At 42.6% G+C, this 24,038-nt stretch overlaps 3 protein-coding genes and 1 pseudogene across 6 annotated transcripts; 3 read left to right on the forward strand and 1 right to left on the reverse strand.

The window, feature by feature from the left end:
• Positions 1 to 5,260: 5,260 nt before the first annotated feature.
• Positions 5,261 to 6,312, reverse strand: LOC103997644 (ethylene-responsive transcription factor 8). The gene has a single exon (XM_009418930.3). The coding sequence runs from the start codon at positions 6,166 to 6,168 to the stop codon at positions 5,488 to 5,490; it is 681 nt and encodes a 226-aa protein (XP_009417205.2). The 5' UTR covers positions 6,169 to 6,312; the 3' UTR covers positions 5,261 to 5,487.
• Positions 6,313 to 8,927: 2,615 nt separating this feature from the next.
• LOC135622942 (putative E3 ubiquitin-protein ligase RING1a) lies at positions 8,928 to 16,119 on the forward strand. Of its 3 annotated transcripts, none has more exons than XM_065125301.1 (10): positions 8,928 to 9,323; positions 11,251 to 11,309; positions 14,015 to 14,096; positions 14,286 to 14,406; positions 14,512 to 14,553; positions 14,639 to 14,910; positions 14,998 to 15,178; positions 15,269 to 15,376; positions 15,478 to 15,678; positions 15,759 to 16,119. In XM_065125301.1, exons 1-10 carry the CDS (start codon positions 8,983 to 8,985, stop codon positions 15,789 to 15,791), a joined length of 1,440 nt encoding a protein of 479 aa, XP_064981373.1. In that variant the 5' UTR covers positions 8,928 to 8,982; the 3' UTR covers positions 15,792 to 16,119. The 3 variants fall into 3 exon arrangements, with proteins under 3 accessions (XP_064981373.1, XP_064981374.1, XP_064981372.1); XM_065125302.1 differs by having other exon boundaries at positions 8,929 to 9,169; positions 9,266 to 9,323; positions 14,639 to 15,178; XM_065125300.1 differs by having other exon boundaries at positions 8,929 to 9,323; positions 14,639 to 15,178.
• Positions 16,120 to 16,329: 210 nt separating this feature from the next.
• On the forward strand, positions 16,330 to 17,939 carry LOC103997647 (anthocyanidin 3-O-glucosyltransferase 2-like; annotated as a pseudogene).
• A 212-nt stretch (positions 17,940 to 18,151) lies between these two features.
• LOC103997648 (uncharacterized) lies at positions 18,152 to 23,915 on the forward strand. 2 transcript variants are annotated; one of them, XM_009418937.3, is made up of 7 exons: positions 18,155 to 19,033; positions 19,825 to 19,908; positions 20,588 to 20,728; positions 21,970 to 22,035; positions 22,570 to 22,737; positions 23,138 to 23,467; positions 23,702 to 23,915. In XM_009418937.3, exons 1-7 carry the CDS (start codon positions 18,749 to 18,751, stop codon positions 23,810 to 23,812), a joined length of 1,185 nt encoding a protein of 394 aa, XP_009417212.2. In that variant the 5' UTR covers positions 18,155 to 18,748; the 3' UTR covers positions 23,813 to 23,915. The 2 variants fall into 2 exon arrangements, with proteins under 2 accessions (XP_064981375.1, XP_009417212.2); XM_065125303.1 differs by lacking the exon at positions 20,588 to 20,728 and having other exon boundaries at positions 18,152 to 19,033.
• Positions 23,916 to 24,038: the final 123 nt, after the last annotated feature.

Raw genomic sequence — 24,038 nt, forward strand, 5'->3', positions numbered from 1 at the left:
CGTAATAAACTATCAAGATATTTATCAACGAAATTAATGTTTAGCTCCTGAGGTCAATGAAAGATAATGTTTAGCTCGAGGGATACAATCTGCTAGGAAGAGAAGTCGGATCATCCAACTGAAAGGGAGCTCGACATAATGCTATAACTTATATAACGTATATTTTGGATCCAAGACACATCATAGTCGATGTCATATATCATGTCAAAATCCGTATCAACGCGGCACGTCTCGTCCCGAGAATCCTGAGACAGCACCACCCTTAAGATATGACAAGTCAGAATCCGTACAAAGGCACTGTTTGACACGTTTATCATGTCAACCCCGTGTATGATCAACCGTCGGATAGTAGTATAAAGACCTCTGGTCGGCGTTCGACCCAGGAGGAGAAAAATAATTCCACCTACAACTGACTTGCTCGTCGGAGGGGTCAAAATCGGGAATCACCTGACGAAGACCTTTTTTACAAGGAAGCGGTAACCCCCGAGCCACGAGCGCCTTGACCCGGAAATCGCGATCCAGTGAACGAGGGAGAGCTATCACCTATCCCGGGAACAAAGAGACGCAACTCGATGTAGATGGCGCTCAGACCAAGAAACGCTGACCAACACCCCGTCGCGAAGGCCCGACCTACCTCGATGTCCAGCTCAACCGACAGAGAACTCCCGACATCAACCCGTGGACCTAGCCATGCTGACTCACCAACTACGACACATTTGTTCACCAACAACCTGCATAATGAAACCGTTAAGAAACCATAAGTGAAATCTATGCCGAAATAACTTCTATGAAATCTGAGCAGGAAAAATTGCTCCGTGGAGAAACAGATCCGTTGCCTGGTGAGCTCTATGAACTTTATACAGCTATAAATTTCTCAAACAAATACACAAGTACAATAAACACATTCATATGTGTAGTGATTTAGGCAGTAAAATTCTCAAATATTAATATCAATTCTAAACCAAATATGTCCAATACGAAGGCATCCAACAACAAAACTTAAAAGAAGATGAAACCAAACGAAAAATAACCAGAAATCCAATCTTTCTGACAGTACTCAAGATTGTTTCTCTCTCCAAGACTTCACTCTTGGTTGAACAGAATCAGCAACATTCGTGAGCAAACTTAACCAAAATCAGAGATAGTGAGCGAGAAAGCAAAACACACCTTCCCTTCCTTCTGCAGCTCCGAAGCCCTGCCTTGAATGGATCATTCATCAGGGGATGATACTATGGAACACAGTGACCTTTCCTTTTATTACTTGTATCCTCGTCACAGAACAAACAGCGGATATCCGCGGGGATTGGAGGCGAGGAAGAATAAGACGAAGAAGGAGAGAGAGACTTTCCCAAGACCTGGTAAACTTTAACAAGACCTGGTACCTTGCGAATCTACAAAGCAGAAGACAACACCAACATTAACATGAGAGTTAGAAAATGATCCATCACATGGTAATACAAAGGAAAATGAATCACTTTCCTGTTCCTGTAGGGAGGAGGAATCCTTCCGCAAGCTGGAATTGGTTATCATTATTATTGATGATTGTGGACATGAGTTTAAACCAAATGAAAAGGGGATGAGATTGATGGCTGCTGAACTTGATTTCATTCGTGTTCTTCCAAATAAACCAAAGGAAGATAGTAATAACCAGCCTACCTCATTCTTCTCCTCCTTTAACCACCTCGCATTAGATCATCCATGCATGAAAGCAAACTAGAAATCCATCCAGTTTGGATTGAAGGAGATTCTAATAGAACTTAGCAAAGTTATAAGAAAATAAGATATGCCCAGCAGAATCCACCCCACATTAACATACAAAACATTGATCGACAAAAGCAATGAATCACATTGGAAAGGCATAGAGAGATAGCCAGTCTACCTCAGAGTTTTTGAAGAAACCCCTATTTTGGAAGCACTCTCATGGTCAATGAAAGCATTCCACTTGTTGGAAAGCTAAGGGTCTTCAAATGAAGAGGAATAAAACTGAGAAATGAGTTTGTCAATCTAATCTCATCAGATAATGATTTACGCCAATTATTCATCCTATTAAGAGATTCGTGGATTATTTGAGTTTGGATACTGTTAGCGAACCTTATATCGTGGTCACGGGTCGGTACAACTTGGTCCGATTGACGATATCTAGGATTGTCTTGGGGATAGGGTCTTCTCCTGATCGGGTCGAGCTCGGATTTGGTCAGGATGCACCTCTTCAGCGAGCTTGTCCACCTTTGTCGTTGTCAGATTCTTACACACTGGCCTAGGTCGAGATTAGGAGGGGAATCCCGACTTAAGCCCCTCCAAAGATCAAGTTAATGAAATTCTATTATCCTAGGTACCTCTGTCAGATGTTGGCAAGGGATTTTTATCATAGTGTCGGAGGGTTGATCGTACACGACCTTCGCGTGGCGATCGACTCTCCAAGCGATGAGTATACCTTCAGACGTTTACCGTCTGGAATATGTGGAACAATGCCATGCGGTACCGTTCCGAGCTTCATTATGCGGTCCTTGTTAGGGCGACGTTAGTTGACGGAGCCCTACACGGTGCGAGAGGAGGACAACCATCATCACGAATTCCAGGTGGCACATCTGATGTGGTGTTGCGTCTGCCTCCTGAAGCTCCACACGGACTGGCGTAACGGGGGTCATGTCCACATACCATAATCCATAATATGTCCAATCAAGATATTGGATAGGATTCTGGATTAGAAAAAAACCCTAATACGGAATAGGTCGAGTACTCTCGATATGCAATACGTCAAATACCATCGATAAGATGCAGGGAATTAAGGTTCCTGTAATGATGCTTAGGTGGGGGATAAAGATCGAACGTTCTGCACGTTGCACTCTACGCCGGACGGGGTGATCCCCGCCCCAAGACACTGACCAACACTGTTCTCTTTCTTCCCTGCAGCTCTTCTTACCCTCTCTCTCCATCTTTCCCTTCCTCTCTCTCTCTCACATGCACGCACTTTGACCCTTCTGCTTTTGAGAGGCGCATCTTCTCAGAGATGCCTATAAAGGGAAGTAACATGGATGGCTAGGTATAATAAAAGGAACAACGTAATGAAAGATGGTGGCAGGCGCCGGTCCGCAGCCCGTTTAGTAGGTGGGGTGGAAGGGAGGGAGAGAGACAGACAGCGAGGGACGAAAGGGCGTGGAACTGCATGCCTGCGCCTGCTCCTCGCGCGGTTTTAGGACTCACGTCAGGCTCGCTGGAGCCTCCTCTGCGAGACGTCAAGTCATTCTCTGTTGCAGAGGGAACCTGTGAGATTGCGAGGAGACCGGAGGCGACGAGGCCAGGAGTTGCTACCATTAAAATGCTCTGATCCGCGCATGTCATCCCGTTAGGGTCTTCTTAACTCTACTACTTCTTCTTCATCCCTTCAAGATTCTTCATGTAGGTCTAAAAAAAAAAAGCAAAACTAGAGAGCAGTAGACCTATAGAATTCAATCAAGATGTATACATATTATATATTTTACTATGTTTTGTTTCCTTATCTTCTCGGAAAGATCAACAATTTACATGTTCTTCTTTCGTCATTACCTTCGCGTCTTTTCTTTCTCTTTCAAGTTCTTCATGCAGCTAACCAAAACGTAGCGACATAAATCGATCCTGCCGTATAACCTGATGATTCTCCAAGATCGAAAGAATTGTCTTTAGTGCAGGTGCTTCGCAGTGGACAAGCTTGAGAGGATGTATGCGTGGGCATGATTCCTGCAAAGTTAAGCTCGTTCTTCGTTGTGTTGCGTGATACGGAGGATTATTTCGGCAAAGAACAAGGAGACGACAAAGGAGCAGCGGCCGCAGCGTGGTGCAAGCACACCTTCAATTAATGGATTCACTGCCCATTAGATGAATCCTCTGCCTCCACTTTCAATCAGTCATGTTTACTATATCGTCTTATTTCTAATAATCATTGTTGGGAATAATCAAATAAATGTTCTGATTAGAAAATGTGTTATGTGATAGAAGAAGATATCGAAGCCAAAAAACGAAGAGACAAAAGAGAGAATTAATGAATTATTCATGCCGCTAATATTATCGGTTGATGTCCGTTGACGTTGATGGACAGCATGAGTCTTGCAAAGTAAAGAGACTTCAGTGGTGGATCAAGATGTGGCGGATTCGACGGTCGGAATTGATCCATAAAAGTGTATACCTCCGGCCACGAGACCGTTTGCTGGCTTCTATCCTGTGAGCAAGGATATGGCGTCTAGGTGCTTCGTAGCCGTCTTCCTCCCGTGCACGCCAATAAAAGGAAAACAAAGAGAACCGTGACTTCAAACATCCCCACCAATCAACGGACAGAAATGAAACCGTGTGTCAGTCCACACCATGGGGCCCCCTCGCTCTGGGAATTAAATGCGTGGAGTACAGGCCGGCCGCGGGTAAGTGGACGCCGACTGGGACGGCGGCAGCGCACCTGCGGACCCCACTGTCGACCGAGACCGACAGCATAATAAAGAAAACTCCCCCGCGGTCAGGTTGCGGGTGCAAAAACAAGGAGCAGGAGTCGCACGACTCTGGGACCCTCTTCTTGTTTAGTGTGGGACCGTCAGGTCATACGACGCACACGAATGCTGTCACCACGAAACAGCCGATCCGTACCCACTGCCTCAACGACCTTTCGTCCTCGTAAACGTAACCCATCGCCACGCGCTTCGCGCCCTCCCTTCCTCAGCTGGGTCCGACACGTGCCCTCTCCGACTTGGACCGCTTCGACCTGTCCATGTACATCGAATTATAAGTATTGGACACAGCACGCGGGACCCAGAAGAAGCCTGCCGCACAAGGGACAAACGGCGGGAGAATTATTGCTACGCATAGAGATCTATGACCGGTCCCACGTAAAGCTGCCGCCGCGCGTCTCCCCACGTCCCCAACCACTGCGCCGGCTATCGCACGTGCGCGAAACTTCCGCGAGGAGCGCCTTGGGTCTTGCCGTCAGGAAAAGAGCCGTTAACCCACCGTTGAAGTTAAGTGGGTCCCGGCGGCCACCGACAGAGAGAGAGAGAGAGTCGTGGGGCCGGAGAGGCAGACGCACACGTCTCCCGCCCTCGCTTGCGGATCTCGAGGCGGGAGGCGAGCCACCACGCTTGCCCCCACTCCCTTGCAACGTCATTAAAGCCGTGACGACGCCCAAAATAGTCGCTCGTGATTCGCTGTACCCCACCCCATCGACGGCGACGGATCCATCGCCTATATCAAAGCAAAAAAGCGGTGATAAGGACGACGAGGAAGAGCGAGGCACATACTATTAAGATGAAACTTGGTAATATTTTGATGACAACATTAGATGGTCACATGACATGTTATCTGATATGGGAGCCCGACGGTTACAAGTTTCCCATTTAAAAAAGAAAAAGGCTAAAATATGTACAACAATTTCTTGTTCTGCGGGGCTACAGCGAGAAAAAAACCAACAAAAAGAGAAACGCGGATTCATCACGATCCGCGACGATCGGACGGTCTCCGGCATGTGGCTCACGACGTCTCCGCAGGCGGAGGGAGGTTGAGGTCCAGATCGAGATGGAACGCCTTGGGCGGGAGAGGACGGGGTGGTGAAAGATGGTCCGGGTGGAGATCTACGACGGAGGAAGAGTCGGAGTCGCTGTGCGCGGCAACGGCGGGCGGCGGCTGGAGGCAAGCGACGAACATCGGCGGGCAAAGCGCCAGGTGGCGATTGTTCGCCACGCGCGACGTCGCGTCGACAAAGAAGAACGGGTGCGCCACCGGGACGGCGGGAGGGTAGGGCTGGAAGGGGAAGTAGCCGCCCCCGCCGCGGCAGAGGAGGCCGAGATCGAGTGAAGGTGCGGGTACGGGCGGCGGCACTGCCGCCGCTGCCGCATCGCAGCCGGAGGACTCCAAGGTGCTGCTCTGACTACTGGGGCTGCCGACGGCGACGGGACTGGGGCTGCTGCACGCGTCCGGGTAGAGGAAGTTGGTCTTGGCCTTGGGCCCGCGGAACTCGCGGGCGGCGGCGTCGTAAGCCCTGGCCGCCTCCTCGGCGGTGTCGAAGGTCCCGAGCCAGACCCGGCTCTTCTTGCCGGGATCGCGTATCTCCGCCGCGAACCGCCCCCACGGCCGCTTCCTGACGCCCCGGAAACGCACCTCCTTACTTTCTTCTCCGCCGACGACGGTGGTGTGCTTCACTCTCGGAGCCATGGTAAGGGATTCCAAACACTTCCCGTTCTTATCACCTTCGCTTCGGATTCTTCTGTCCCTGCTTTGGTGACGCAGGCCTTTATAGACACATCAGGAGGGCTCCAAGGACGGCAGGGATTAAAGAATGGTCGGCTCCAGTCAACTAGCGCTTTGACTGTCTTGCCGTGCCGCCCAAACTCCGGAGCGTGCCCGTAATTAATCCCCGCCCTCGTCTATGCACTCGATCAGCTAATGCCGCCCCTCCACCCTGTACTTATACCGCGTGGGTCCCGCTAGCCGCACTTGGTTTCCGTGATATCGGTTCTTTTGTGGCGCGGCTTCTGTAGGACCCGCAACGAGTTCTAATTTAAACGCCATGTACGTGACACGCGGCACTCAGGACACGCACTTCCTGGCGGCCTCGCCCCTCTCCCGAGACAACGCCGTGAGATGGAATCCGGCGTCAAGATACGGAGACGTGACGGCCGTCCTACCCCGACAAGTACACCCGCACTACCGTTCCGAGCGTCGGCTTCCGTCTGTCGCGCACGACCTCGACGGGTTAACGGCGTGAAACGGAAGCGCGTCTTCCACAGGTTGCGTGGCGAGTAACTCGGCTCACGGAGAGGCGGTGGGGCCGGACCGACTTACGAAAGGACGTAGAAATAATCATGCGACGCGTGTACCTGACGCCGTGCGGTCGGCGTGGGTGCGGATTCCTTGTGCTCGCCAATTAAATTTGGTGGCGCGAGATTTGATGCACTCGTCACCGACGGACGCAAGGGAGTGGCTGAGATCGCTTCGTTGCCACGGGTTCGATCGTTTCTCGGGTCGCGGTCGGACCAAAGGTGAGCCGAGTCAAGAAATTAAGTGACATAGTTTTCGTCTTCCATTCTATTTTATTTTCTGATCAAATCGGATTTAACATTTTGAAATAGATTAGATGTAATGATTATGCGTAACTCACATGATATTATAGTTCCAAAATACAATACAGGTTGGATACATATAGTAAATTAGGTCCAATGTGATAAGGCATGTTTTGCCCCAAGAGTTGATGTCACACGTCACGTCAGAAATTGTACCCCTAAGATATTATTCGACACGCCTAGTGTAACACTCCTGATTAGTCTCACATTAAAAGTCGGTATGATTAAGATTGACTTATAAGGGTCTGATGAGTGTACTACTATCAACTTCAACTTAAGCATTTTGATAAGTGGTTTAGACCAAATGAAGTTGATAGGCCAGTTAGCTTATCAGACTCAGGTCTTAATATTTGGTATCAGAGTCGACCTAGCATTTGAGCATGGTGAGGGGGCTCGAGTATGAAAGGACTACTCGTAGATGGAGCCACCACTGGGCTACGCCTCACATGCACTATGCTAGGGTTTGATCTGGGTTATGTTAGGGCTTGACGAGGACGTCAAGCCTTTGAGTGGGGGTGATTGTAACACTCCTGATTAGTCCCACATCGAAAGTGGACAGGATTAAGATTGGCTTATAAGGGTCTGATGAGTGTACTACTATCAACTTTAGCTTAAACATTTTGGTCAGTGGTTTAGACCAAACGAAGTTGATAGGCCAGTTAGCTTATCAGACTCGGGAATCACCCGAGGAAGACCATTTTTGTAGGAAGACAGTCCAACCTCGGGAGTCGTGGACCAGCACCCTCGTGGTGAGTCATCGACCAACCCACATCTCGTCTCGAGGATCTAGTCGGCTCTGATAACCAGCTCAGCCGACAGGAGACTCCTGACATCGACCCGTGGACCCAACCGTGTTGACTCGTCATCCACGACACAATCATTCCCCCAACACAATGACAAAACGAAAATGATATGAGCCCCGTACCTTTCACAAGCCAAAGTGTTAACCCAATCATCTCCATGTAGCGTCTTTGCTTTCTTAAAAGATGGAAAAAACAGTCACCACGGATCAAATATTTTAGAAGATTGCATAAGCTTGCTTTTTTAAATGAAAAGAATTATGTCATTAATATGTTGTTGAGTGCACCAATAAACTCAGAATTTGCATCCCGGAAAAGAAGGAAGAAATTAATTCTTGCTTGGGATATAAGTAGAAGGTTAAATGTTAAAAAACAATGCATGAAGGTTATATGTCATTATGTCATTATGTGCAATTCTTGCTGGACACTTATCATTTTATAATGTCTTTTAATATTATATTTTACATTTGACACTGAATTATGATGCTCTCAAATCTTGTTATGCAGATTGACAATAAAAAAGTGCCAATGCTTTATTTTTTTATTATCTAGTGGTATAAAAAATATTTAATTAACTATGTTTCATGGGTTTTGCTAGACTGTCTAAATAATACTGAGTCATGTACCTTGAAATATTTCTAAACAATAAGAAAAAGTTAGTAACCTATAAATTCTATAGTAAATCAGAAAATATAGATAATAATAAATACTAAATATATCTCGAATCATGAATAAATTATTACTAAAATCATAAAAAGTTTTGGCCATCACATGTTTCTTCTAATTAGAATGTTAACAAATGTATCTATTACACCATTGTCTAACAAATTATTGAACTATATAAACTTCGTAGAGTTGAGGTGGCGTATGTGCCATATTATTTTGGTTGATAAACTACAACGTCGAAGAAATCAAATAATTTGGTCAGTTACCTTATATTTAATAGATAAATGAAAAATTAGTTAAGCTCTAAGTAATATATATATATATATATATATATATATATATATATATATATATATATATATATATGCCATGTCTGAAGAAATAATAATAAAAGAAGGCGTATTTTGCGTTCGGTGCCCCTTCGCCCTCTCGACCCACAGATGTCTGGCCAAAAGCGTTCGCTTCCTCGTCCTCAACGACCCTCCGTCGCCCAGTCCGTCGCCGCTGGCGACCCGCCTTCGCCCGCCGCGCAGCCTCAAGAGCAGCATGACGAGGATGAGGAGGGTTTGGAGGAGATGGCTGAAGGAGAGGAGAAGACGCCAACCAATCCGCCGCAACAACAGGACGGTGCGGGTGGCGATGGCGCCTCTCTTTCTCCTTCCTTCCTTCCGTTGTTCCCTTTCGACCTCATGCCGTGGCGGCGGCGTTTGTTTCATTGCACAGGTTGCGATGGAGAAGGTGACGGCAGCCAATCGGAGGACGACTTGACCGACGAGGGGCAGTACGTCCCCTGTTCCTCTCTCTTTCCTTGCCTTTATTTCTCTGTGACGTTTTGGATCTGGAATGAGCTTGGCGGTGCCGGCTCTCTTTGTATACGTTCGCTTTGACCGGTGGCGTGCGAGTATTTGCCTATTTGTTAGATCCGATCTCGTGAACAGTGTTGGAGCGATGATTTTGATTGTGTTGGGAATTTGGCTGCTACGACTTGCCTTACTTCTTTCTCTTTGTGGGCATAGGCATAAAAGATTGTGATCCGTTGGTAATGGCGGAGGATATTCATCTAGGTCCCGGTAGCAGGGGCGGGAATTGAGATCTTTATACCTGTGTACTCCAAAGATAGTCTTTTGCAATGTCAATCTGATTATTTCCTATTATCTCCAACTGTGATCGTTTGATATCTTCTTATCCTTCAATTTTTATTGTCGAGCCCAGGAGTGTAATTTTTGTACTCATCAGTTCTTTTGGTAGATTCACAGACTAATTAATACGAGAATATTGATGGCCAAGAATAGTTTTGGGGCACTCTTTTGAATACTTGTTAGATGTTAAAAAATCTGTACAGATTACTATTTAACCATCACTAAGAAACTATAAAGGGGTATATAGTTTATATTTAGACCTTTGTTGTCTTCAAATTTTTCACAGCACAAACCTTTTTAAACTCAATGCACTTCAGTCTGAAAACGATAAGCTATGCATATCATGCGATATCTTTCCTGCCTTGTCTCAAGCTACTTCACGTTATTCATTTGCAGCCTATAACTTTATATTTGAAGGTATGGAAAAGCTTCATTTTTAATATTTATATTAATAATATTTCCATGCCTTACAAATTTTTAGGAAAAAATGTGCTAATTATTTAGACTTATATGGTGCATCCTACGTGTAAATCTGATCACTCTCAAAGGGCTGATCCAATATCCTATAATTCGCCAGGTTTTTGGCAAAGCCAACTCAACTCGTTTATTATTTAAGTCAAAATGTTTTTGCATCCAGTTACTAGTCATGCAAGCTGAAGTTCAATCTTCAGCACACTGGGAATGTTTGACAATTTGGCTAGACTAACCTATAAATATCATTAAAGAGGAGAAAGCTTTGACAATTTTAGTATTGTAATATCATTTTATATGTTTGTTAAATGTTTCAGCTTTATCCCTGATGTTTCTGGGGTGGTAGAGAATTAGGTGTACATAGTTTTGATTTTCTTCTACAGACTTCTTCTAGGTAATGGCCTGTATGAATTAGGGATCTTTGCTATTTGGAAAACAATGTGCATGTCTGAAAGAGGTCTAAATCTGCTGAATACTGGAAGTAAGACAAATTTATTTCTCATTAGCCTGCCTTAAGTATCTCGTAAGGTGAAATACTGCAATTATTTGGTTATCCTATTTGTATTGTCTAAGTGGATACCTAAACACTAAGACCTCTGTAAACAGGGCATTCCACGTAGTATGTAGCATTAAATTGCCTTTGCGTTAAGGTTTTTTATTGCTTGAACTTGAAGAAACCCAGATACATTTTTCTGACATGGATCCACTGCAAATCCTCAGCCTATAATCTTCACTAAGTATCAGGCATTGTTTACCAAATATTTGGTTGCTGTATTTTCCTGTGATGTGAACTTGATCTTAGTAAATTTTTTCCATGAAAATGTTAATATACTTTGTTTTTTCATATCTATTTTAGCTTAGTTATTTACGACCTACATGACCACTCCTGTTGAAGAAAAAGCTGAGTGGTATGCCATTTTTATTCTGGACACAGCCAAGTGTATGTTTGAGGTAGAGAAGTTGCAATATTGACTGTTTCTTATGCAGTTGTGTTTATTACAACATTGCTGAATTGTTGATAAAATCACTTGAGATGATTTAGTATTTTATAGAGACTTAAAGTCTGCATGAGATTTCATTCTTCCTCTTGGTTTACAGATTTGTCCCAGTGAGATTACCAGACATACGCAAAGAGGTGCAATGCGCTATCTGCTTAGGTATGTTCACTAGATGCAGATATTGAATATTAGTATATACTTTTATACCTAGTGTTTCATGGAAGTATATTTCTAACTTTAAAACTACTTTTTCAATGTAAATTAAACTATTTTGTTAGTTACCAATCATTTTAAGATTATACTATTCTTCTAATGTAGTTTATACATTTTAAGGTTTTCTAACGATATGGCTTCTTTTTAATGTTGTATATTTGATGATTGGATATGGAAAAATGTAGTTCCATGGTACACGATGTGTTTTATTCATTAAACATATGCATTTCATTCCTTTCTCGCTTTCTTTATAGTGGATGTCGTCATTTATCATTAACCAGCCTATTTTTTCACCTCTTTCTTAAGTGATAAATGGTAGAATAATAATTAGTTTCCTCAAATTCAACTTTGTTTTAAAATTTCATTCCTTTTCAAGAAAGCTTGATATGGAGAAAACACCAAAAACAAGATTCAACCGAAGTCAGGTAGGGATTTGGTGACTTGGATTGGCAAGCAGAATTATCTTTTTGTTTCATTTTGCAGCAGCTCATGCAGTTTGAAAGATGAAGACGAGATAATATATCAAAAGTGAAGGGAGTGACAAGAAAGGGAAAATGTGTTGTATCTTTTGATTTGCCTCAAAGTTATACCAGTGTCTGTGGCGGTGTGGCCTATATCAATATGTCAAGTCAGCCGCTTTGTTTTGGACGTTACAAAAGATAGAAAAAGTAAAGAGACAAGGAAGAAAACGTATAGGTGGGATGAGGGAGAGAGAGGGGTTTGGGGGTACAAATGAGAGGATATCTTGTTGTTTAATTGAAGGACACAAAAGAAAGAGAGCTGATTTTTCAATAGAAGAGTCATAGGATGGCAGAATGTCGCTTTGAAGATGGGGATAGACTGATAGTCATCTGTTTTCAGAGGTTCTAGCTGGTCATACAGAATAGGCTATCTCACACTTTCCAAATCTTATAGACCGCTTTGATACAATAGATAGTCCAAGCGTACTTTCAAATATGTACCTTTCTAGGTTCTATGACATACTTCTTTGGATTACACAACAGGCATCTATGTCAGGACTAGTAAATATTATGATAAACCAAAATGAAGATACTCCTGATTCCTGAAAGTAATTTATCCCATTTGTTGTTTTTTATGTTTTCAATCATCTTGCTGATTGTCTGAGCAAATATGGCATATTCATTATGTCTTAATCCTCACAACACACCTTGTAATAAATACTTCATTTTCTGTCCCTATTGTTGTTTTATAAGATGTATGACCATTCAAAATCAAATAATTGTGGATCTTTCAAGAATGCAAATATTCTCTGTTTATTATTCAAAATCAAAGAATTGTGGATCTTTCAAGCTAACAAATATTCTTTGTTACACCCTGCTCATCTATGATAGGTGATAGAACAATCAAATTAACATGGAAATTATGACCTGATTCTCAATGTGTATCATTGGCACAAGCAGGACTAGCCTTTTGATTCGGAATTGTTCTCTAAAATTTTACTTGTTCGAAGAGCTTTTCTCTATTCGATCATATCCACTAGTTCTGAAATATTGGGGACTAAAAAGTAATGCATTTGAAATTATCAACCATTAGTAGGTTGAACTAATGAACTTAACATTGAACATAACAAGTTATCTCCATGGTAAGAGCTTTCAGATCATTTAGTTCATCTCAAATATTACTTGCCCTACCTGTCCACACATTCTTTTTAAACTCAAATGGTAATTTGAGAACAAAGATGTAATTCTACCGAGACATCAAATATACTCACAGTCCCTTTGATATGCTGCAAAGGAAATTTTCTACTTGTCAGTTGTTTACCTCACCTTGACATGGAGTTAATCTGCGGATGTAACCTTTTTGTCTTCTTGTTTGAGTGTTATCCCTTAATCTGCTTTCTTATATTACAATAATTCTGAATTTTAGTGCATATTCCTTGCTGAAAATTAATTTGTACCATGGATAATTAGTGTTCCCTTGGTTCGTTCATATATTTTGGCAATCCCTTCAAAAGTCATCTATGCTACTCCATTTGTATGGTCCAAGATTTTTGTTGTAGTTAGCATTTTTTTCACCGAGCTACTCATATACATGAATTATACATGTACAGACAAATATTATATGTATGTGCAGATTTATAAATATCCATATGGTGGGGGAGCTAGGATGGAATGTGATTGTTTCAAATATGTGTCAATTAATTCTTTTGTTATTCAATATTAGTTGAAATAGATGCAGTTGATGAAATTAATATTCTGTTGTATCTGCTCAAAGATCTGTCTTGACATTGATCCAGTTCATGGTTTAGTCAAATTTGCAAAAAAAATATATCTACATGTGCTGCTTCTGGGGACATTTTGTTTAAATGTTTTGGTTAGCATGTCCTAAATATAAATTTAGCAAAATAATGTATGTTTAGTTCTTCATTAAATTGTCTGTAGATTTTTTTGGTAGTTCTAAGTTCTAAGTGCATTGGAAACCTCAAATTCTCACTCATGCTCAAGTGTATGAAATATTACTGGCACGTGAAAACCAAGTGGTGAAAAACCATTATGATCAAGCAACTAAATATCGTGTTGACATAATCTTTGTGGCATTCCAACCAACATCATTCCCTTAAATGCATTGACACCTTAGTACATCTCACTCTGATATAAAGTTCAGGATCACTGAAGCGTTCTATATACCAGGTATAATCAGAAAGACAAGAACAGTTATGGAATGCCTTCATCGGTTTTGTAGGGCATGCATCGACAAATCAATGAGACTCGGGTATGGTGCAAGACATTATCTGTTCTTTTAATATGTTATTATGTTGACGGTACACCTGAGTGATTATTTTGATATTACACTTAGTGCTGTCCCTTCTATGTAACTAGAGGTTTCCTAAAGCATGTAGTCTTGAATAGTTTAAACGGTATTTAAAAACTTCAACTAGTTGAAATACCAATTTTTGTGCAGTAATAATGAATGTCCTGCATGCCGCACTCATTGTGCAAGTCGACGTTCTTTAAGAGATGATTCCAATTATGATACCATCATTGCAACTCTATATCCAGATATCGATAAGTATGAAGAAGAGGTAAGTAATTCTGTGTCTTTTTTGTTTATATGTTGGATTTTTTGCAGTTTGTTTTCTGCTCAGTAAATGTGGTTGCTTCACTCTTTATGAAATGCCTGGCTGCAGGAACTTGCTTTCCATGAAGAAGAGATGTCTTGCAACAAGAAGGTAGTCTCGTCTATATGAATGCATTCTAGTCTTTGATCCTTTTCTATGCTCATACACTATAATTAGTAATCTCTTTCTACATTAGTTACAAGCATCCATGGCTGAGATATTCCAACGACAAACAGAATCTCTAGGCAGGAGAAGATCAACAGCAAAAGCCACAGCTGCAGCTTTTGTGAGAAGATCGCAGGGAAATTATCGGAACCATGTTAGTGGGAGGGGTGGGAATGGTGGTCGTGATACTATGGCAGTCTTTGATGATGACGATGAAGAGGAAGCAAATGTTAATGATGTGGGCAAAAGTTACTCATCTGCCGATGAGCCCTCTCCTGATAGAAGTCTGAAAAGGCGTAAGAGGTGGGGTGCACTGCAGTTTTCACCAGCTCGAACAGCTGTCAATGTTGATGCTGGTGTTGGGGACAATGATGATTTTGAATTTCACAGAGAAAACAATGGAGCATTACCATTGCGAGTGGGTAACAGAGAGGCATTTGCATGGGGCAAGAATGGTGCACGCAGTCAAACTAGACATGGTAATACGAGTGGTACAAATGGTCGGAAGGTTAAGTGTCGCATGACCAAATTGGTGGACTACCTCCGTAATTTAGATCACACTGTTGATGAGGTACAATGAAAGCAAGGACAGTAATCAACTTTTGATATCTAATTTGCATAAAAGATCCCGTGAAATTTTTTTTGCCATTTCATTTTTCAGTTTGATGTACATCTGACCCTGGTTCCATTGGACAAAGAGAGGGTACCAAGTTTGCAACAACCATACCTTTGTTGCCAACCATCCTTGTCAATTAGACACCTATGTGAAGTGAGTCTTAGTTTTATTTCACATATTTTTGTTTGGGTATTATTTTGAATGCTGGAAGATAACATTTCGAAACTGGAAATTGTGGGTTCATGTCTATGCAGTATATTGCTCTTCAGACATCTGTACCAGCAGAAGAAGTTCAGATATATGCAAAGATGCTTCAAGGTGGAGCCTCAGCAATCAAATCCTTGAGCTCAACGGACATGGCTAATGAAGATCCTCTGGTAGGGCTACAGGAATTGGAAGGACAAGAATCTGTCACAACACTGAACTCTTCTTTCACCGGCAATCAAGGGGAGCTGGTGAGCTATCCCAACTAACATGGCCCGATAACCTTCTGTGGATTAGTTCTGCTTCTTACTCCATCTTGTTATATTTTCAGGTTTTGGTCTACCATCTGAGAAAGCAAGCCTAGATAAGCATTCGGCAATGCTTGGTTTCCTTTCTCTCCTTAAATTCAACTGCTGCACATAACACTGATATAGAATTAGAAGATTTCAGAAGGATGCTGCTTCAATCTTGGCATGGCTATCCAGATAAATTGTGAAGAACCGTGTCTCAACAGAAAGGTCGCTTTAGGAATCCATCACAGATGGGTGGAACTGTGCATATTCAGGCCTTGTTTATTGATAAAAAATTTGCCCTTCATACTGACTATCCATGAAGGATATCAAAATTGGCACAACAAAGAATGTTCGACTTGTTCAACTTGAAATTCTTACCTTACTAGCAGATTGTTATCACTGGCATTACAGCAATCTGGCTCTCAATAGAGGTAACCTTGTTCTTCCCAACAATGATCCTAGGATGGTTTATTTGTTGAACTTCTCATTGCCTGCTTAATTGGTTACTGCTAAGCTTTATTGTATGTTCATAAATCAAAATAGAAATGTTCTGAATGTGGCGTGCCAGACTGTTACAGGGGAATTTGTCTTGCTTTATATGAAGGCCTTCACGATTATAACATCAAGTACAGCAGCATAAAAGTTGACATCAGTTCGATATAATTTTAATATCATATTATCTAGTTCATATGAGGAGGCTTATCAGAGTTCTATATACGTGCAAATACTTCTACCGTCGTATAGTCTTCTGTTTGAAGCATTCTTCGCCGTGCCACACCTGACGGAGACGACGAAGATGGAGTTGTTCCTGTTGCCGATCCCTGCAGCAGGCCACCTGACATCAACGATGGAGATGGCGTCGCGCCTCCTCGACCGTGTCGGCGGCGGGGGCCTCTCCGTCACCGTCCTCGTGATGACGACTCCTGCCCCGTGCCTCCGCTTCGAGACCGAGTCCTGCATCCGGTCACTCTCCTCCATCGGCGCTGGCGTCCGGTTCGAGGAGCTCCCGGTGCTGCCACCCGCGCAGTTCTTCGAGGAGTGCGACCAGGTCGGCGCGTCCTGTTCCCGCTACGTCGAGCTGCACAAGCCGCGCCTCAAGACCGCCATCTTGAGGCTGCGCTCCTCCCCTGCCGCCGCGCTCGTCATCGACTTCTTCGCCACGACGATAATCGACGCGGCTGACGAGCTCGGTATCCCCGCCTACCACTACTTCACCAGCAGCGCCGCCACGCTCGCTATCCTGCTCCACGCCCCGACGCTCCATGATAAGAAGAAACTCCCGGTGGTCCTGGACGGAGACGAGGCGGCCTTCATCGAGCTCCCCGGCATGTCCCCGACTCCGGCCCGCTGCATGCCGTCGTTCGTGATGAGCAGTAGGAGAGAGACCTATGAGTGGTTCCAGGTTCCTCTACCACGGCAGGCGGTTTCCAGAAACCAAGTGGATGATCTTGAATACCTTCTTCGAGCTCGAGCCATCGACACTGGAAGCTCTAGTAGATGGAGTCTACGTACCAGATCATCCGACTCCTCCGATCTTCACGGTCGGACCAGTGCTTGGACGTCAAGTTTCACGACAAGATAGCAAGGAACCTCATGATTGCATCAAATGGCTCGACGAGCAACCGCCGGCGTCGGTGGTCTTCCTGTGCTTCGGAAGCATCAGCACATTCTCGCGCGAGCAACTGAAGGAGATGGCCACGGGTTTGGAAAGCTCCGGGCACCGGTTCCTCTGGTCGCTGAGGGGCACCGGCGACGATCTAAGCCTGCAAGAGGTGCTGCCGGAAGGGTTCATGGAGAGGACGGAGGGGCGGGGGTTGGTGTGGCGGTCGTGGGCCCCGCAGGTGGAGATACTGTCGCACGCGGCGGTGGGCGGCTTCGTGACGCACTGCGGGTGGAACTCGTGCCTCGAGAGCCTGTGGCACGGTGTGCCCATGCTCGAGTGGCCGATCCACGCGGAGCAGCACTACCTGGCGTTCCGGCTTGCGAGGGAGGCCGGCGTGGCCCTCGAGCTCACGTTGGACCGGACGAGCAGCGGCAACCTCGTCGCTGAAGCGGAGCTGGAGAGGGGTGTGCGGTGCCTGATGGAGGAGGACACGGAGGAGGGGAAGCAGGTGAGGAGGGCGCAGGAGATGAAGGCTTCATGCAGAAGGGCCGTGGAGGAAGGAGGCTCTTCCTACACTTCACTGGAGAGCTTGGTGAACGACTTGGTAAACCACTGAATGCTGTCATGCATGCTTTTCTACATTCTTGATTTGATTTAGTTGTGACAATGATGCAACCAGATGGACAAAAAGCCAAAAAAAGGGGGCTAAAATAGTTTGACAAAAGCTTTCTTGAAGGTTTGTGGCACATGAGATGGCCACAGAATGCAGAAGTCAACGCTGCCAAGAGGCATGAAACTATGTGACAACAAGCTCCATATTGTTTGTAGGAATTCCACAGCCGAATTCACACAGGTAAAAATGAATTAACAGGTAGAAAGAAGCGTACGAGACCCCCTTTGGGCGTAGCTGCGAGATGTCTGGTACTAAAGCTCTGCCCTTTGGATGTCCTCCGCCGCCGCCTCTTCGTCGATGAAATCGAAGAACATGGGCGCGCAGAACTCGTCTAGGACCGCCACCCCACCGCCGCCGTTCGCCTCGTATCCTTCTAAAGATCTCCTGCTTCACCTCGTTTTGTGTCGCCGGAGAACCGATGTTAGAAGGGGAATTAGGGTTATCATGTCGATTGCAACGGTCGAGATATTTGAAGCAGGCATCGGCGAATAGGTACTTTCGAAAGGTTGGATGTCGTATCGGGTGGCGCCCCGAACGAGCTACACTCGCGAATGGTAATGTGGCCGTGAGCCATAAAATCTAGCACCGGCGCGACGACTGAAGTAACGACTCCAATTTGTAGATGAGATGGCGCGCATCTAGAAGCCTGAGGGAGGATCGGACGGTGTGCAACCTCTAACTCCGCATGTCACGACTTAACCGGAACACCCTTTATGTCTATCGTTTGGGAGAGAGGACGGTGACAGGCGAAAATGTTTGGCCGCCTCCAACGCCTTCGCCTCCTCAGATGCCTCTCGGCCGTCCAAATCCCTGCCCAACCCCTTCCTCCTATCGCCGTACCTCCTAACTCCTTGTCCGTTGCGCCAACAGCCGCCGCCCTGAAACCCATCAGCTGCCCCCGACTCTTCTCCCTGTATCATCTGAGGCGGCGAAGACCAAGCGAAAGAGTTCCTTTCTGCTCTCGGTCGACGCAGACGAATGAAGGCGCCGCCATGGCCTACCTCTCGGTCCGCATTCGATGCCGCAAATGTGACGCTGTAAGTGGGCTCTTCGAGATATTCGTTGATTTTTTTTTTCGCATCGACTACTTTATGTAATTTAGGTCTTAAAATCGAGCTTGGAATTCTCGCGTCATCGTAAGTAAGATGATTTTCAATTGTCTTTCCTTTTTTTCTTCAAGATTTTATAAAAATTATTGTCCTCGAGAAAGGAAGAAGAAAAAAACTCCTTTTTGGTGCGGAGAGTACTTGTCTGGGTGCAAATATTTTTCATTTTCTTTTTGATTTTATCCTTGCTTAGCTTGTATCGTCTAAGCTGGTACTTGTTTGTGGTTTTTTTATGGTTATCTAAAGGCATACCACTGTTATATATAATTATTATATCTTTCTTATGTTACAACATGTCTTGCGAAGGAGCAGCCGTTAATGTTCCAATAAATGACAATTCTAAACTTGTGTTCATTATCTTCAAATAGTAGCCTCCCTCATGGTTTTTTGTGTACTCGTGTTTGTCACCTAAAAGTATAGTTTGATGCACAGGTCAAATTTAGATATAGTTACTTTTTTCAACTTTGATCTTGACACAATATTTTCTCTTATACAGATATTTGTAGCATATTATGAGCTTATTCATTTTTTAAGCCTAATTTAATATCAAATAATTCATTTTTATTAACCACATTGTGGCATATTATAAGCTTATTGATTTTTTAAACTTAATTTAACATCAAATAATTCTTTTTATTAACCACATTCTTTTTGGCTACTTAGAGGAGAATCTAACAATGAGGCATTATCGGCATTATTGACTGACAAATCTCATGTTATAGGATATACTTTCAGAGTCTCTATTGTGCTTTGGTGCTAGTTCTACTAGCATGGATGAATTAAGTGATTCTCATGATCTTGATGAGGTGAGCTATCGACCCTTTTTTTTTTCTTTAAGATTGTTACCAGCTTCTGGTCTGTATCTTCTTTTGAGATTTTACATGTTTCATGCACTTTTCTATCTATGTATTGTTTCAAGAGTCTATCATGTGGAGTCATTGCTCCTGAAACAACTTATAGGAACAAACATGATAGTTAATGATGAAGGGAAACCACATAATTAAGATTAGCAAGGTGGAATATTAAATATGAAAATGTGAATGCAGTTATTACTTGGATAAGATTAAATGCTCAATCCAAACGAAGCTATGAGACTATTTATTACCATTCATTGCTTCTACTGTAATGTAATTAGCCTGAAGATGCTTGTAGTAAGTTGGGACTTCTGTCCACTCATCTTTTCTAAATTATAAATCATAACCACGTCCAATGTTCAAGAAGCTGAACATGTCTTTCTTGTATCTTGAAGACAATATTTTCTCTGTATTGAGTCCATATATCTTAAAAGCTCACACTATGCTCATTGTAGCCTAATGCTAATTTGCATAAAACATCACATGGTTGAAATTTAGATGTATTGCGTTCTGTATGTTCCCCTGTTGGTCAGACCGATATGTTCCAATCAATCATGCTCTCTTCACAAACATTATCTGTTGCTATAACCTTATTAGATTTGTGTATATTATCTATATTTGTTGTGTGCAGATTTGGATAACTTGCATATTTGCAGTTAATCAAGATGTGCATACTTGCATCTCGCATGCCATCAGCTCAATTGGTTTGAACTATGGACCAAATTATGAAGTCTCAGTGGGTGAAGAATGTGATTGGGTAAAAGGTGTACAGGTTATCCCCTATCAGTCACTTAATTCTCTTTCTTGATGTATGCATTATATAGCTTGAGCTCTTTCTTGGTTAACATCCATTCATCAAGTCATTACTATCTTTAGATTCTTGTGTTGGAGATTAGTTCATAATTACTCTATGCCAACAGTGGAAAGAGATTCTTTTCCTTCATCTGTTCTTCCTCTAAAGTTAATGTTGGCTATGCAAGGGAAAATCATGTTTTGTTGCATGATTTGTTTTAAAATTTATTTTTTTCAGCTCCATCAAAGCCACTTACACTCCTAATATAAATGTTTCTCAATGCATGGTTGTTGTGGCATCACAATTCCTAGACCTTGCACTGGCAGGAGCCTTGTGCACTGAGTTTGGTCTTTCCTTCTTTTTTTTTTTATTTGCTAGTTGACAGCATCAGAGGAGCACAAGATGCAATAATATTCAGCCCAGTGAATCAGTTCTTATGTAAACTGAGGTCTTTAAGATTCAAACCATTCTTTGTCAAATGGATCTAGTTACTAGTCATTAATGCGTATTGTGATAAGTAACTGAAGTTCCGTGATTGCCATTAAGCCATAGATAAAGGACTATGTTAATCTTAACAGAACTTGTTTATTTATTTGTTCATTGTGTAATCCCATGATAGAGCACATAAGGATTTTGCACGCCAGAGAAAACTCTTTTTGAATTCAATGCATGCCTAAAATTTGGGACAGTGTTCTTTGCTTTTGCAAGATCACAAAACTCCGTCACAGATTTGAGTTTGTGTTTTCCTAAATTTGAAAATCCAATGGCAATGTGAAAAATGAGCTGTGGGCATATAAGATGGGGGGTCCCATTTTAATCAGACCTGAGAGCATTTTAATTAGAATTTGATATTTTTGTTGTTATTGTTAAATCATAACTTTGTTGCAAAGGTGTGACACTATTCTGCAATATTTTTCTCCATTTTTCTGAAGGAAGCTTAGTTTGATTGACATGGTCCTGGAAGACCTTTGCTTCTCTTTTTTCCAGTTTTTTCTTGGTTGCGAAGTGAGTGTTACCTTTTATATCTTTCCAAAGATGATGAGATACATATTATTCTTTTTAGTTTGAAATACTGTTATGTTTTTTTTTCCTTCCGAATTTGATGTGAATTTTTATTGTATTAACCTGAAGGCATAAATTTCATGACTTCCAATTGTAGCTGATGCAAATATCTGAGGTTTATATTTTCCTTATTGACTAAAACTTAGATCTCCATGCAGGAAACTTTTCATCCTGTTGAGGTTACTGCTGGTCTCTGGATTGTCCCCAAATGGAGAGAGCCCCCTGTATGATTTGACTTGAACTGTCATTTTTAGTTATTAGTGTAGATGATTCTTTTTTTTTTAAATTGATAAATAAATGAGATATGTATTGTGTGTTGATGAAATATGGATCTGGAAGATTAGACACTTCGGTTTGGATGCATGACTGCAGCATGTTTTTAATTGAAATCCAATAATATTACAATTGCCAGATCATTATGCAAATATTTTGATGAATTATTCTTAAATAGAATCGTTATGATATCTTAAATTTCTCTACGATACTCATGTTCCAACCATTATTGATGATATCCTTTTTCATTACTGACCAGTGATTATTCCTTTTTAGTGTTATCTGAAACCATGATGTATGCAATTTTGTGTAGAGTATACAATTCACTATAGAAGTTGATGCTTCTTTTTGGAAAGAGTCACTTTCATGGTTGCCATTCTCAATGCTGGTGTATCTGCCTAAACTGATGAATAAAACATATTTCACAGGAATGGATGTAAATTATTCACATATGCAATGACTATAGGCTGTTTGTTGATGTCCAGGATTTGCAAGCAACAAACATATTCCTTGATCCGGGAATGGCTTTTGGGACAGGGGAACACCCAACAACGAAGTTGTGTTTGATGTTGCTACGCAAGTTACTACATGGTGGAGAACAATTTTTGGATTATGGCACAGGATCTGGAATTCTAGGAATTGCTGCTGTGAAGGTTTGGTTTATCACAATGCTGATGGTTGTTATCATATGAATTCCATTACTTCTTTGTGTGTCTGGACTCTTCATCTGGTTTCACAGCAGTAAGAAGATATCATAGTGGATACGGTGCTTATTTATGAACATTGCGCTATGCTAAGTCATCTCTGGTTGCTTTAATAAAGTATTCTAAACATGTAGTTTAGTACCGTAGGCATGTTGCCTTTAATTGAAAAATCCTGCAAATCAAAACTTTAATGCTATCCTAATCATCTGATGCTTTGTAGTTGTACTTGTCCTGCATTTCTATTGTTCGCTATAAGCTAACACAAGTCATGGATGATTCGCTATAAGCTAGCACAACTTGTGGAAGATTATTGAAGTCCCATCTAATCTTAATATGGTTTTGTATGTAGATGGGAGCTGCCGCATCTATTGGTATAGACATAGACCCACAAGCAGTTACTTCAGCTCGTCAGAATATTGCATCGAATGATATGGATTCCAGCAAAATGTTGGTCTACTTGGTTCCCAGCAAAACCGACTCATCGTGTACCGATGCAGAAAGCAACATGGATCCAGAAGAGAGACCTTTGCTTAACCTTGAACTGAAATCTGCAAAGGGGAAATTTGACATCATCATTGCAAATATACTCCTCAACCCTTTATTGGAGTTGGCAAAGGATATTGTTTCTTATGGAAAGCCCGGCGCAAACATTGGTCTATCGGGAATCCTATCCGAACAGGTGCCCCCTCTGGTCCAACTTATTCCATGATTGATTACCTTGTCTTGATCTCCCGATCCATAGAGCTTTCTTTAACCTCCTTGGCCTACTTTCTTCCTTCCTGTACAAGTTTAATATCATCATTAAAAGGACTAGATTGTGAAGCAAGTTCATCAGAAGACAAATTCCTTTTTCCATACCTTAAACAGAATCAATTGTTATGAGTACCTTATTCTTTATTATGTTTTCATGCAGGTGCAACAAATCAAAGAAACTTACTTGCAGTACCTCGATGATATCTCGATATCTGAAATGGAAGGTTGGGCGTGCCTCCATGGTATCAGAAAAGAGAACCTGACGTTGTAGTAAGCAATCTCCATAGCAACTGGTGTGATCGATGAACAGCTGAATTGTTGTGCTACTATGAACATTTTCAAAAGAAATTATACATATTTTTTTGCTTGACTGATGCAATTGCAGCATTGATATGCTCGTAGTTCACGTGATTCATCACCCTCAACACTGTCGAGATTTATTTCGGAAGCCCTATCGCTGGAAGGATAAATAATTAAGAAAGATGACAAAAGATATG

Source organism: Musa acuminata, chromosome BXJ2-9 (genome assembly GCF_036884655.1).
Source record: "Musa acuminata AAA Group cultivar baxijiao chromosome BXJ2-9, Cavendish_Baxijiao_AAA, whole genome shotgun sequence".
Taxonomy (NCBI): domain Eukaryota; kingdom Viridiplantae; phylum Streptophyta; class Magnoliopsida; order Zingiberales; family Musaceae; genus Musa; species Musa acuminata.

Bases quoted from the DNA above. Each gene is read 5' to 3' on its own strand.
- LOC103997648 (XM_009418937.3), top strand. From the start codon at position 18,749: ATGTTTGGCCGCCTCCAACGCCTTCGCCTCCTCAGATGCCTCTCGGCC. The intron at 19,909-20,587 runs GTGAGCTATCGA...TGTTGTGTGCAG, and splicing joins ATTCTCATGATCTTGATGAG to ATTTGGATAACTTGCATATT. The intron at 22,036-22,569 runs GTATGATTTGAC...GTTGATGTCCAG, and splicing joins CCAAATGGAGAGAGCCCCCT to GATTTGCAAGCAACAAACAT.
- LOC135622942 (XM_065125300.1), top strand. From the start codon at position 8,983: ATGTCTGGCCAAAAGCGTTCGCTTCCTCGTCCTCAACGACCCTCCGTC. The intron at 14,407-14,511 runs GTAAGTAATTCT...GCCTGGCTGCAG, and splicing joins TCGATAAGTATGAAGAAGAG to GAACTTGCTTTCCATGAAGA. The intron at 14,554-14,638 runs GTAGTCTCGTCT...TTTCTACATTAG, and splicing joins AGATGTCTTGCAACAAGAAG to TTACAAGCATCCATGGCTGA.
- LOC103997644 (XM_009418930.3), bottom strand. From the start codon at position 6,168: ATGGCTCCGAGAGTGAAGCACACCACCGTCGTCGGCGGAGAAGAAAGT.